Source organism: Bombina bombina, chromosome 1 (assembly GCF_027579735.1).
Source record: "Bombina bombina isolate aBomBom1 chromosome 1, aBomBom1.pri, whole genome shotgun sequence".
Taxonomy (NCBI): Eukaryota; Metazoa; Chordata; class Amphibia; order Anura; family Bombinatoridae; genus Bombina; species Bombina bombina.
The window spans coordinates 352,002,026-352,017,133 of record NC_069499.1 but is presented as its reverse complement, the minus strand read 5'-3'; the positions used below and the strand labels follow the sequence as shown (position 1 = coordinate 352,017,133).

The 15,108-nt window shown below is 36.1% G+C and overlaps 1 protein-coding gene across 1 annotated transcript in view; it reads left to right on the top strand.

Annotated features, from left to right (window-relative positions):
* Positions 1-9,331: 9,331 nt before the first annotated feature.
* The window catches only part of DES (desmin), a 37,483-nt gene continuing 31,706 nt past the window's right edge, over positions 9,332-15,108 (top strand). The window contains exon 1 of the mRNA XM_053698171.1: positions 9,332-9,960. Within this exon, the coding sequence (XP_053554146.1) occupies positions 9,419-9,960 (542 nt within the window). The 5' untranslated portion in view covers positions 9,332-9,418. The remainder of the gene's footprint in view (positions 9,961-15,108) is intronic.

Genomic DNA, 15,108 nt, shown 5'->3' with positions numbered 1-15,108 from the left:
ACAAATAGCCCTGAAAAGGGCTTTTTGCGTGGCATTACCCCAAAGTAAACAGCTCTATTGCCAGCCCTTAAAAGGGCTTTTTGCGGGGCTTTGCCCCAAAGTAATCAGCTCTTTTACCAGCCCTTAAAAGGGCTTTTGGCGGGGCATTGTCACAAAGTAAACAGCTCTTTTGCCTATAATCTAAATCCCCCTACACCGCCGCCACCTATAATAAATGTATTAACCCCTAATCTAATCCCCCTAAACCGCCGCCACCTATATTAAATACATTAACCCCTAATCTAATCCCCCTACACCGCCGCCACCTATATTAAATACATTAACCCCTAATCTAATCCCCCTACACCGCCGCTACCTATATTAACTATATTAACCCTAATTATATCGTTATTATATTATATATATATATTAAGTATAATAGCCCTATCTAACTCTAACACCCTAACTAAATTCTTATTAAAATAAATCTAATTAATATTAATATTATTAATTAAAATATTCCTATTTCAATCTAAATACTTACCTATAAAATAAACCCTAAGATAGCTACAATAAAATTAATAATTACATTGTAGCTATTTTAGGGTTTATATTTATTTTACAGGTAACTTGGTATTTATTTTAACTATGTACAATATCTATTAAATAGTTAATAACTATTTAATAGCTACCAATCAGCCAATCAGATTGAACTTGAATCTGATTGGCTGATTGAATCAGATTTTCTTACCTTAATTCCGATTGGCTGATAGAATCCTATCAGCCAATCGGGATTCGACGGACGCCATCTTGGATGACGTCATTTAAAGGAAACTTCATTCGTCGTTCAGTCGTTGGGCCAGATGGATGTTCCGCGTCGGAGGGCCGAAGAAAGAAGATTAAAGATGCCGCTTGGAGGAAGACTTCGCCCCGATGGAGAACCTCTTCTTTGCCGCTTGGATGAAGACATCGCCGGATGGAAGACTTCTTCTTTGCCGCTTGGATGAAGACATCGCCGGATGGAAGACTTCTTCTTTGCCGCTTGGATGAAGACATCGCCCGGATTGGATGAAGAGTTCGGCCCGGCTGGGTGAAGACGACTCAAGGTAGGGAAATCTTCTGGGGCTTAGGGGTTTGGGTGGGTTTAGAGTAGGGGTATGTGGGTGGTGGGTTGTAATGTTGGGGGGTGGTATTGTGTTTTTTTATAGGCAAAAGAGCTATTTACTTTGAGGCATGCCCCGCAAAAAGCCCTTTTAAGGGCTGGTAAAAGAGCTGGTTAATTTTTAATTTAGAATAGGGTAGGGCATTTTTTTTATTTTGGGGGGCTTTATTATTTTATTAGGGGGCTTAGAATAGGTGTAATTAGCTTAAAATTCTTGTAATCTTTTTTTTTGTAATTTAGTGTTGTTTTTTTTGTAATTTAGTTTAGTTTATTTAATTGTATTTTAGTTTCGATATTTGTAGTTTATTTTATTTATTGATAGTGTAGGTGTATTTGTAACTTAGGTTAGGATTTATTTTACAGGTAAATTGGTAATTATTTTAACAAGGTAGCTATTAAATAGTTATTAACTATTTAATAGCTATTGTACCTAGTTAAAATAAATACCAAGTTACCTGTAAAATAAATATAAACCCTAAAATAGCTACAATGTAATTATTAATTATATTGTAGCTATCTTAGGGTTTATTTTATAGGTAAGTATTTAGATTTAAATAGGAATATTTTAATTAATAATATTAATATTAATTAGATTTATTTTAATAAGAATTTAGTTAGGGGTGTTAGAGTTAGATAGGGTTATTATACTTAATATATATATATAATATAATAACTATATTAACTATATTAACCCTAATATAATTAGGGTTAATATAGTTAATATAGGTGGCGGCGGTATAGTGGGATTAGATTAGGGGTAATGTATTTAATATAGGTGGCGGCGGTGTAGGGGGATTAGATTAGGGGGTAATACATTTATTATAGGTGGCGGCGGTGTAGGGGGATTTAGATTAGATGCAAAAGAGCTGATTACTTTGTGACAAAGCCCCGCAAAAAGCCCTTTTAATGGCTGGTAAAATAGCTGATTACTTTAGGGCAATGGCCCGCAAAAAGCCCTTTTAAGGGCTGGCAATAGATCTGTTTACTTTGGGGTAATGCCACGCAAAAAGCCCTTTTCAGGGCTATTTGTAGGGTTAGACTTAGGTTTAGAGGAAGGGATAGTTTAGTATTTTAGGGGTTAAATAATTTAATATAGGTGGTGGCGGTATAGGGGGATTAGATTAGGGGTTAATAATTTAATATAGGTGGCGGCGGTATAGGGGGATTAGATTAGGGGTTAATTAATTTAATATAGGTGGCGGCGGTATAGGGGGATTAGATTAGGGGTTAATAATTTATTATAGGTGGCGGCGGTATAGTGGGATTAGATTAGGGGTTATTATTAATAATTTTAATATAGCTGGCGGCGGGGTAGGAGCTCACATTAGGGGGTAGTTAATGTAGGTGGCGGCGGTGTAAGGGGCTTACATTAGGGGGTAGATAATGTAGATGGCGGCGGTGTAGGGGCTCACATTAGGGGGTAGTTAATGTAGATGGCGGCAGTGTAAGGGGCTCACATTAGGGGGTAGTTAATGTAGATGGCGGCGGTGTAAGGGGCTCACATTAGGGGGTAGGTAATGTAGATAGCGGCGGTGTAGGGGCTCACATTAGGGGGTAGGTAATGTAGATGGCGGCGGTGTAGGGGCTCACATTAGCGGGTTATACATTTAATGTAGGTGGCGGCGGGGTCCGGGAGTGGCGGTTTAGGGGTTAAATACTTTATTAGGGATTGCGGCGGGGGATTGCGGTTGACAGGTAGATAGACATTGCGCATGCATTAGGTGTTAGGTTTTATTTAGCAGGTAGTTTAGGGCGTTACGGGGCTCCAATAGACAGCGTAAGGCTTACTACGCCTGCAATTTGTGGCAAGGTGAAAATGGAGTAAGATTTCTCCATTTTCGCCACGTAAGTCCTTACGCTGTATATTGGATACCAAACTGCGCTGGTTTGGTATACCTGTCTATGGCCCAAAAAACTACGACCGACTGCAGAAATATACGAGCGTAACTTCTAGGTTACGCAGTATATGCTATACCAAACAAGCGCAAAATTTGGCGTCGCCGGCTTTTGCGGGCAACGCTGCATATCGGATCGAGGCCCACATTGGAATGCATAGAAAGAACTGTTTGCAGAGAAATGCAAGTGAAGTCTGTGTTGTGTGATTATTTTATTAGGTTTATAATGCTGTTTAGCAAATGTTTTTGTTCATTTAACTTAGATTAATTATATATTCTGTGTTGTGTGATTATTTTATTAGGTTTATAATGCTGTCTAGCATTTAAAGTCTTCATTTCAATGCTTTTAAAATAATGTATTAGGTGTTACTTATGACAATTTTGAGAGGGCCTGGAACCTATCTCCCTCACTTCCCATTGACTTACATTTTAAACTGGGTTTCAATTTACAACGGTTTCCATTTCCAACCATTACTTCTGGAACCTAACCCCGGCGTAAACTGAGGGCTATTTGTATATGTATATGTGCATACACACAGATATAGATATATATATATATATATATATATATATATATATATATATATATATATATATATATATATATATACAGTATATATACAAAGTCAAACACTTTGCCATTTACCATATCCATTTTAACCCATTTAAAACCCTTTTTCATCAGTAGTTAAATTATATTTTTATTTCTTAAAAAGTGTACATATGAATGTAATAGTTTATTGTAATGTTTTTGATGTATTTTTTTTAACCCTTACACTTAACTTCAGGTCAGAAGTCTCGCTAAATATTCTAGTGCCGATTTGGCTTTCACTTAAGTGCAACCTATAATTTTCAACTTATGAGTGCTATTTAGCGTGGTCGCAATCTCTTTTGAAAGTATAGGTTACGCTAGAACGATGCCGGTCGCACTTACCATTCTCTGGTAAATCAGTTTTACCATGGACATTTAATATCAAGTTCTGCACTGATGTTAGCGTGGTCCAGCGATTTTGTTTATCACTTTCCGCGCTATCACAGGTGTGCCACTTGTAATATGGACCATGTTCCGTATTTTTAAGGAAACAGTTAAGGAAAGGGGGAAAGGAAGTACACATACCCAGGAAAATACAGATTTAGTCCTTGATCAGACCAGTTTATGCACTGTCCAGCCTGGGGCAAATCACCCCTAGGATATTCAAATGTACAAAGTGCAATGTAGTATAATTAAACAATGGACAACTTAAACATCAAACACTGCCCAAAGTCGTTCCTGAGAACTCTGTGTTTCCTTGTCCCAAACAGCGACCCTTGTGAGAGGTTAACAAAACTGCACCAATGTGAGTGCCGTGTTAAATTGAGAAAATTTACAATCAATGTTCACAACTATACTCCAACAGTATGAGACAGAAAACAGCTTACTCACAGTGGCATGTATTCTAACTAAATAGGCTACGAGTACGGCCAAGAGCCGAAACATGTCAGCCATTGTTTCTTTTGCCTCCCGATAGAGGTTTCACCTAGGGCATTGTTCCCTGTACTTTTACCGTATGTTATAATAAATAGTGATTTTAAAATCCCACTCGCCTGGTGCTTCTACTATTTCATTGTTTGTTTACGCGTATTTTTAAGGTTCAGGTCAAAGTTGAAAATTAGGGCTAAGTATAGAAATGCAAATGATATAATGTTAAAGCTTCTTTCTAAGTATGTTAGAATCTAATTATAAACCATTGATTATTTGCTTTGTTCTCCTGGTATTATTTGTTGAAAGCTAAACCTAGATAGGCTCATATGCTGATTTGGAAGCCCTTGAAGGCCACCTCTTATCTCAGTGCATAGTTCACGTGTACCATATAGATCACATTGTGCTTATTACCGTGGAGTTACTTATGAGTCATCACTGATTAGCTAAAATGCAAGTCTGTCAAAAGAACTGAAACGAGGGCAGTCTGCAGAGGATTAGATACAAGGTAATTGTGTTGGTTATGCAAAACTGGGGAATGGGTAATAAAGGGATTATCTATCTTTTTAAACAATTTAAATTATGGAGTAGACTGTCCCTTTAATGCTTCCAATAATTCAGTGAATGTAGAATGTGTGGTTAAAGGGACAGTATACTGTAAAATAGTTTTTCCCTTAATGTATTTTTAATGATTTGTTATACCAGCTGCAGAGTATAAAATGTATGAGAGATTGCATTTTCAGGTTTATTTGTGTATATGAATTAGCTGGTTTTGTGGTTTTAAACCACAACCTACTGAAATGGGTTGAGTTTCAGGTAATATCATATCTCATTATGTTATCACTTTGTGTACACAGACTTGTTTCCTTATCTTATATTTATCTGCAAACCAAAGCTCAATACTTAGAGAGGACAATAGGAAATTTACATTTTATTACTTAAAGGGACAGTATACACCAATTTTCATATAACTGCATGTAACAGACACTATTAAGAATAATATGCACAGATACTTATATAAAAATCCAGTATAAAACCGTTTAAAAACTTACTTAGAAGCTCCCAGTTCAACTATGTTAAAAAGGTAGCTAAAATTCAGACACTCCCCCTCCCCCTTTCTCTGCATAGGAAAAGACTCTTTAAACAAAAAGGTGCAAGCTGGAGTAGGTATACCTAGGGTTGCCACCTCAGCCATGTTTTCCTGGACACTTATGAGTTACACATGCTGCAGGGTGTGCAGGGAGGAACATGTATTGTGTCTCTGGACAGCACTATTCATATTCCTCCCTGCACACCCTGCAGCATGTGTAACTTATAAGTGTTCTGTATTTTAAGGGACGGGTGGCAACCCTAGGTATACCTCAGTATTCTCCTAAAACTTTGAGTCTTGGTTAGGAGTCTGAAAATCAGAGCAAAGTTATTTAAAAATAAGCAAAACTATAGATTTAAAAAAAAAACACAAAAAAAAACACACCTGTATGGGCTATATAAATGGATCATCTACAAAACATCTATGCAAAGAAAAATCTAGTGTATAATGTCCCTTTAACTATACTGCACCCCACTGAAAGTGTAATTTCTTCTGCTGGCTGTGTTTACATAGGCTTATCAAAAGCATAGACTCCAGTATAGAAACTTTCAGTATTGGTGGGGATACAACAGGCTAAATCAGCTATTTCAAATGCTGAATACTTGTAAACCATTTAAAGGGACACTGAACCCAAATTTTTTTCTTCATGATTCAGATAGAGCATGCAATTTTAAGCAACTTTCTAATTTACTCCTGTTATCAAATTTTCTTCATTCTCTTGGTGTCTTTATTTGCAATGCAAGAATGTAAGTTTAGATGCCGGCCCATTTTTGGTGAACAAAGAAAAAAGGATAATAGGAGTAAATTAGAAAGTTGCTTAAAATTGCATGCTGTATCTGAATCACGAAAGAAAACATTTGGGTTCAGTGTCCCTTTAAAACACTGGAGCAGGTAAAATGGATAATTGGGAACAATTTAAAGGGGGGGGGGGGAATGTTGGGTAAACTGTCTATTTAAGCTTTTAAAAGTGAAAGGATTTCCTTGTGCAATTATAAATACGGCAGGGAATGAACAGCAGCATCCTCTCCACTCTCTGCAAAGATGAGTGAACAGGTTCTCTAGCTGATTATCTTGTCTGTCCATCATATGGCAAATGAGGCCCTTTAAATTTAAAAGGGAAGGAAAGTGTGTTAAAAAAAGTTCACCCGTTACAATCATGATCGCTGTCTGTAATTGGTAAAAATGCTCTGTGCATAGAGGATACTTACAAATCACCACTTGCGTCTGTACTAAGAAATTAGCCTTGTTAAGCTGCATTATAGGAGCTGCTGCTCAGCAGTGTGTCTGATTAGACCCGTTAATGCTTCACTTCAATGTTCTTTTAGAGTGTCTTAAAATCCATCTTGCTTAGGTCTTACACAATGCAGGGTTCACTAACATTCAGGGAATCTCAGCCACTGTACTTAATACCGGTAAATGTGGGCTGGTATGACAAGTACAGCGCAATGCAAACGTGACCTCGCGTTTGCATTGTCGCAAGCCAAGCACTCACGATTCATGCTTCCATGTGTATATATCTATATGCTTATATACATATAAATGTATATATTATATATGTTTATATACATATATTAACACATAAATGTATATAAGCATATACACATATATTTACATTGACCTCCATGTAAAGGTGCCGTTTTATTTTTCTAAAACCGCACATCCCCTCACTTTAACCCCTTCTAACTGCTTTGTGCAGTTTAAATATATATATATATATATATATATATATATATATAGGAATATCTATTTAAAAAAAACATTGGAATATGAAATATTTACAGTAAATACATAGTTAAACACTTTATTTAAAATTAATATTGCATAAATATGTTTTCTTTTCATGTTTTCATCTACTTGACTGTAAAGGGCTCTAATGTACTTATATACTGTATATACAGTATATGTCTATATATGTATACATATGTATTTATGTGTTTATATATGTATATATGTCTGTAAATACATATTTACACATATAAATATATATGTACATAAACATACATATATACATATATAGATACATACACATACATATATACATATATAGATACATACACATACATGTATACATATATAGATACATACACATACATGTATACATATATAGATACATACACATACATATATACATACATACACATACATATATACATATATAGATACATACACATACATATATACATATATAGATACATACACATACATGTATACATATATAGATACATACACATACATATATACATATATAGATACATACACATACATATATACATATATAGATACATACACATACATGTATACATATATAGATACATACACATACATGTATAGATATATAGATACATACATATATACATATATAGATACATACACATACATATATACATATATATATACATACACATACATGTATACATATATACATACACATACATATATACATATATAGATACATACACATACATATATACATATATAGATACATACACATACATATATAGATACATACACATACATGTATACATATATAGATACATACACATACATATATACATATATAGATACATACATATATATATACATATATAGATACATACACATATTTAGACATGTTATGTATGTAACTCAATGTTAAAGCACTTTGCAGTCCTTTTTTCCCTAACACCTGAGACCTCATATCTTTGATCCCATATAACTTTTTCATGCATTTTTTTTTATTAGATAGTGTTATTATGAGTGTAACTGTACTTTTACATTTATTTTTTATATATTTTGTGCCATTTCTTTTTAGCGTAACAGTTAACTAGAGCTCTGAGGTTGTGCTTTCCCGATGCAGGTTACGTTTAATTGCGCTCAGCGTTCACGTTTAACTTTCAACTTGTAATAAGCACAATACTTCTGACGTGAGCAAACAGCCACAATAAACCCAATATCGCGCGCATGCAAATGTTAGTGCACCACGCATAATCTGGCCTTATATCTTTATAAACCACAGAGTTCAGACTGACAAAAGCTTTTGGATGAAAAGAAAAATAAAGATTCAGAAAGATTCCCACAAATGATAGTGAAGTTTTTTCTTTTTTTAATCCTTTTGTTTTAATATAAAAAAGCAAAATATGTAAACTTTAAAGTGAACAAAATACTATGATGTTTGTAACAAGAAGTTGCTTCTCTGGGTTATTAAAATGCTAAACTTAATCAAAAGTGCACAAGTTTCATAGGTGGAAGCCTCATGTTCTTTAATTAATATTACACTTTCATTCACAGTCTGCACTTGCTAGTGCTTACTATACATAATGCAGTGATGTTGGTCTCTGCAGAATGGTCAGACTACGCAAAACTTCATTTATAATTGAAACCTTATTCAAGAAACATTTAAGCACTGAAATGGACTTTTCTTTATTTGGCATTTATTTCCCTCTTTATATTAACACTCTCTGAGAACACCACACACAGAGTGTGCTGCAAGAATATTTGGTGCTATAGGGACTAAATAAAACTGAAACTTTCCTCTTTAGGCATCACACCCACCGTTTCTTCCTCCACTCACTCCCCTCTCTTTCTCTCTCTGGGATGCTGCAGCTGTTTGGGACAGTCACATATGATATGGGTCTAGACTGAGCATGTGTGTGTGTGTGTGTGTGGTCAAGGGGCTGGGAGTGTCATTAAAGTAGATGGGCAGTACAGAATAAGGGGGGACTATGTGATGTCACTGGGCATACAAATAGCCAGGCACAAGGACTGTCAAACTTATCTCACAGCAACTCCAGGAGCCTCATCAATTCAGAGCCAAAGTCCAGGCTCCCACCAAGAAACCAAATACTACAATAACCATGAGCCAGTCTTATTCATCCAGCCAGAGGGTTTCCTCCTACCGTCGCACTTTTGGTGGAGCATCCCCAACATATACAAGGTCCAGTTTTGGAACTAAGGGAGGTTCCTCAAGTTCCTTATCTTCCAGGGTATACCAGGTCTCCAGAGGTTCAGCTGTTCCAAGTCTATCTAGCTTCAGAGCAACCAAACTTACCCCAGTTAGAAGCAGTTATTCTGGAGGGGATGCGCTGGACTTTAGCCTTGCTGATGCTTTGAACCAGGAATTCCTGCAAACAAGAACCAATGAGAAAGTTGAATTGCAGGATCTGAATGACCGGTTTGCCAGTTACATTGAGAAAGTCCGATACCTGGAGCAGCAGAATCAGGTTTTGGTGGCTGAAGTGAACAGAATCAAGGGCAAGGAACCAACAAGAGTCAGTGAACTGTATGAAGAGGAGATGAGAGAGCTGCGTCGTCAAGTAGACATTATCACCAATCAGAGGTCCAGAGTGGAAGTGGAGAGGGATAATCTAGGAGACGATCTGCAGAAACTTAAACAGAGGTAAGCACAGTTAAAAAATCAAGTTAATGATAAAGACAATAAAACAATCTTTTAAGAGAAAAGAATAATAAATATAATGGAAAAGATTAAAATAGAGGAATAGCAAAGCAAGCTAAGAAAATTTAGGCTAGAATGAAAGGAGAGAGAGTGTATTTTGCAAACAAGGTTACATAAGAGATTATAATTGTCTGCCTCCTGAATATTTCTGTAGACCATGAGTCTTAATTTTTCCCTTAAAGGGACAGTCTAGTCAAAATTAAACTTTCACGATTCAGATAGGGCATGCAATTTTAAACAACTTTCCAATTAACTTCTATTATCTAATTTGCTCAATTCTTTAGATATCCTTTGTTGAAGAAATAGCAATGTACATGTGTGAGCCAATCACACAAGGCCTTTATGTGCAGCAACCAATCAGCAGCTACTGAGCATATCTAGATATGCTTTTCAGCAAGTGATATCAAGAGAATGAAGCAAATTAGATAATAGAAGTAAATTAGAAAGTTGTTTAAAATGACATGCTCTTTCTAAATCACGAAATAAAAAAATTGGGTTTCATGTCCCTTTAATTACTTCCATATTTCTGCTTTTCACACTTACTTTTTCTTTCATTCTCTCCATCTGCATTCAGTGTCTTTCATTCTGTTCTTTAAGTTTCTTTCCCTATTCTGAAACTTATCCCCCTTCCCTCCCCTTTTTACATATCTTATTGCTCTCCATATAAGGGTCTCCCTTCTGGGAAATTATTAGAGGACGTTCAGCAATCTCAGGCAGGGCTCAAAGTGAATCTCAGTAACATCCTGTGAAGGACAATGATAGCTGGGACTTCAGTACCACTGCATATCTGTACTTTCTAAGGTCCAGATTACAAGTTGAGCGCAAAATATCACTTCAGTGAAAGCGATATTTGCACTCAACTAAGTAATACCAGCGCACGCAAATGTGCACTGGTATTACAAGTGAGGTGTTCACATTGCACGGAAAAATTGCGTTCACGAGAGCTCACTTCCAAAGGCTCCAATGGGAGACTCATTCTCATGCTGTGAGACACGGTATGAGAACTAGTGCAGCCAAGGGGGTAAGCCGCACAGCGATGGGCGGCAAATATAAATATATATATATGCTTACTTACATATATAGGTTATGTGTTAAAATTTGTATATACACATATTAACACATAAATATATATGTATATGCTTATATTTACAGAAATAGCACAGTCCACATAGACCGCAATGTAAAGGCACTTTTTTTGCTAACACTTAACCCCTTATAACTGCTTTTAGCATTTTTTTATTTTTAAATAAAGATGCTTATTTTTTTTATTTTATTTTTAAATGAAACAAAAACACACCACTTTTTGGGGGGCAATTAGGGGGACATTTAGAAATCTGATCTCTGGTTAATTTTCTGAGCACTGTTTGTTACCGCAAGTTTGCGGTAGCAATAACCAGCCACTTGTAATGGTAATGGCTGGTTATTATTGCGCGCCCGCAAACGGGTGAATTTGCCTGTTTGCGGGCTTGTGTTAAATTAGCGCTCCATTTGTAATGTAGCCCTTAGTGAGTAATTACATATGATTTCTGTAAACAGCTATATCTTTGTTTGATATCAAAGTTTTTTGAAGCCATTAATTGTCATCTTTGCTGTAACTTCAAACATTCCCTGTGTGCTTAGCTCAGAATAACTCTCAATACATACATTGAGAACTACCCTGTGTAATAAAACTGATGTGCATTTTGGTATTTTTGGAACATGACACAATTATACCCAGAGATTGTGATATCATCATATAAAGTCACATTTGACGCTACTTCACCCTACATGGGTCACTTCTCCATTTACATATGACACTACTCCTCACACATTAATACAACCCCCTAAGCACACTGTGTGTGACACTGCTCTACCTAAGTAAACTGTGACACACATGCACACATTGTGAAAGAGTACATAAACACTACTACACACACATTGTGATACAGTACATAAGTACTACTACACACACATTGGGATACAGTACATAAGCACTACTACACACACATTGTGATAGAGTACATAAGCACTACTACACACACATTGTGATACAATACATAAGCACTACTACACTCACATTGGACACAGTACATAAGCACTACTACACACAAATTGTGACACAGTACATAAGCACTACTACACACACATTGTGGTGCATTATATAAGCACTACTATACACACATTGTGGTACAGTACATAAGCACTACTACACAAATATTGTGATACAGTACATACCCACTACTAAAGACACATTGTGATACAGTACATTAGCACTACTACACACACATTGTGATACAGTACATAAGTTCTACTACACACATATTGTGATACAGTACATAAGCACTACTACACAAACATTGTGACACAGTACATAAGCACTACTACACACACATTGTGATACAGTACATAAGCACTACTGCACACACATTGTGATACAGTACATAAGCACTACTACACACACATTGTGATATAGTACATAAGCACTACTACACACACATTGTGATACAGTACATAAGCACTACTACATACACAATGTGATACAGTACATAAGCCCTACTACACTCACAATGTGATACAGTACATAAGCACTACTACACTCACATTGTGATACAGTACATAAGCACTACTACAGACACATTGTGATACAGTACATAAGCACTACTACAGACACATTGTGATACAATACATAAGCACTACTACACACACATTGTGATACAGTACATAAGCACTACTACACACACATTGTGATACAGTACATAAGCACTACTACACACACATTGTGATTCAGTTCATAAGCACTACTACACACTCATTGTGATACAGTGCATAAGCCCTACTACACACACATTGTGATACAGTACATAAGCACTACTACACACATATTGTGATACAGTACATAAGCACTACTACACACACATTGTGATACAGTACATAAGCACTACTACACGCATGTTGTGATACAGTACATAAGCACTACTACACACACATTGGGATACTGTACATAAGCACTACTACACACACATTGTGATACAATACATAAGCACTACTACACTCACATTGGACACAGTACATAAGCACTACTACACACAAATTGTGACACAGTACATAAGCACTACTACACACAAATTGTGACACAGTACATAAGCACTACTACACACACATTGTGGTGCATTATATAAGCACTACTATACACACATTGTGGTACAGTACATAAGCACTACTACACAAATATTGTGATACAGTACATACCCACTACTAAAGACACATTGTGATACAGTACATTAGCACTACTACACACACATTGTGATACAGTACATAAGTTCTACTACACACATATTGTGATACAGTACATAAGCACTACTACACAAACATTGTGACACAGTACATAAGCACTACTACACACACATTGTGATACAGTACATAAGCACTACTGCACACACATTGTGATACAGTACATAAGCACTACTACACACACATTGTGATACAGTACATAAGCACTACTACACACACATTGTGATACAGTACATAAGCACTACTACATACACAATGTGATACAGTACATAAGCCCTACTACACTCACAATGTGATACAGTACATAAGCACTACTACACTCACATTGTGATACAGTACATAAGCACTACTACAGACACATTGTGATACAGTACATAAGCACTACTACAGACACATTGTGATACAATACATAAGCACTACTACACACACATTGTGATACAGTACATAAGCACTACTACACACACATTGTGATACAGTACATAAGCACTACTACACACACATTGTGATTCAGTTCATAAGCACTACTACACACTCATTGTGATACAGTGCATAAGCCCTACTACACACACATTGTGATACAGTACATAAGCACTACTACACACATATTGTGATACAGTACATAAGCACTACTACACACACATTGTGATACAGTACATAAGCACTACTACACGCATGTTGTGATACAGTACATAAGCACTACTACACACACATTGGGATACTGTACATAAGCACTACTACACACACATTGTGATACAATACATAAGCACTACTACACTCACATTGGACACAGTACATAAGCACTACTACACACAAATTGTGACACAGTACATAAGCACTACTACACACACATTGTGGTACATTACATAAGCACTACTATACACACATTGTGGTACAGTACATAAGCACTACTACACAAATATTGTGATACAGTACATACCCACTACTAAAGACACATTGTGATACAGTACATTAGCACTACTACACACACATTGTGATACAGTACATAAGCACTACTACACACTCATTGTGATACAGTGCATAAGCACTACTACACACACATTGTGATACAGTACATAAGCACTACTACACACATATTGTGATACAGTACATAAGCACTACTACACACACATTGTGATAAAGTACATAAGCACTACTACACACATATTGTGATACAGTACATAAGCACTACTACACACACATTGTGATACAGTACATAAGCACTACTACACACACATTGTGATACAGTACATAAGCACTACTACACACACATTGTGATACAGTACATAAGCACTACTACACACACATTGTGACAAAGTACATAAGCACTACTACACACACATAATGTGATACAGTACATAAGCACTACTGCACACACATTGTGATACAGTACATAAGCACTACTACACTCACAATGTGATACAGTACATAAGCACTACTACACTCACATTGTGATACAGTACATAAACACTACTACAGACACATTGTGATACAGTACATAAGCACTACTACAAACACATTGTGATACAGTACATAAGCACTACTACACAAATATTGTGATACAGTACATAAGCACTACTACACACATATTGTGATACAGTACATAAGCACTACTACACACATATTGTGATACAGTACATAAGCACTACTACACACACATTGTGATACTGTTCATAAGCACTACTACACAAATATTGTGATACAGTACATAAACACTACTACACACATATTGTGATACAGTTCATAAGCACTACTACACACATATTGTGATACATTACATAAGCACTACTACACACACATTGTGACACAGTACATAAGCACTAC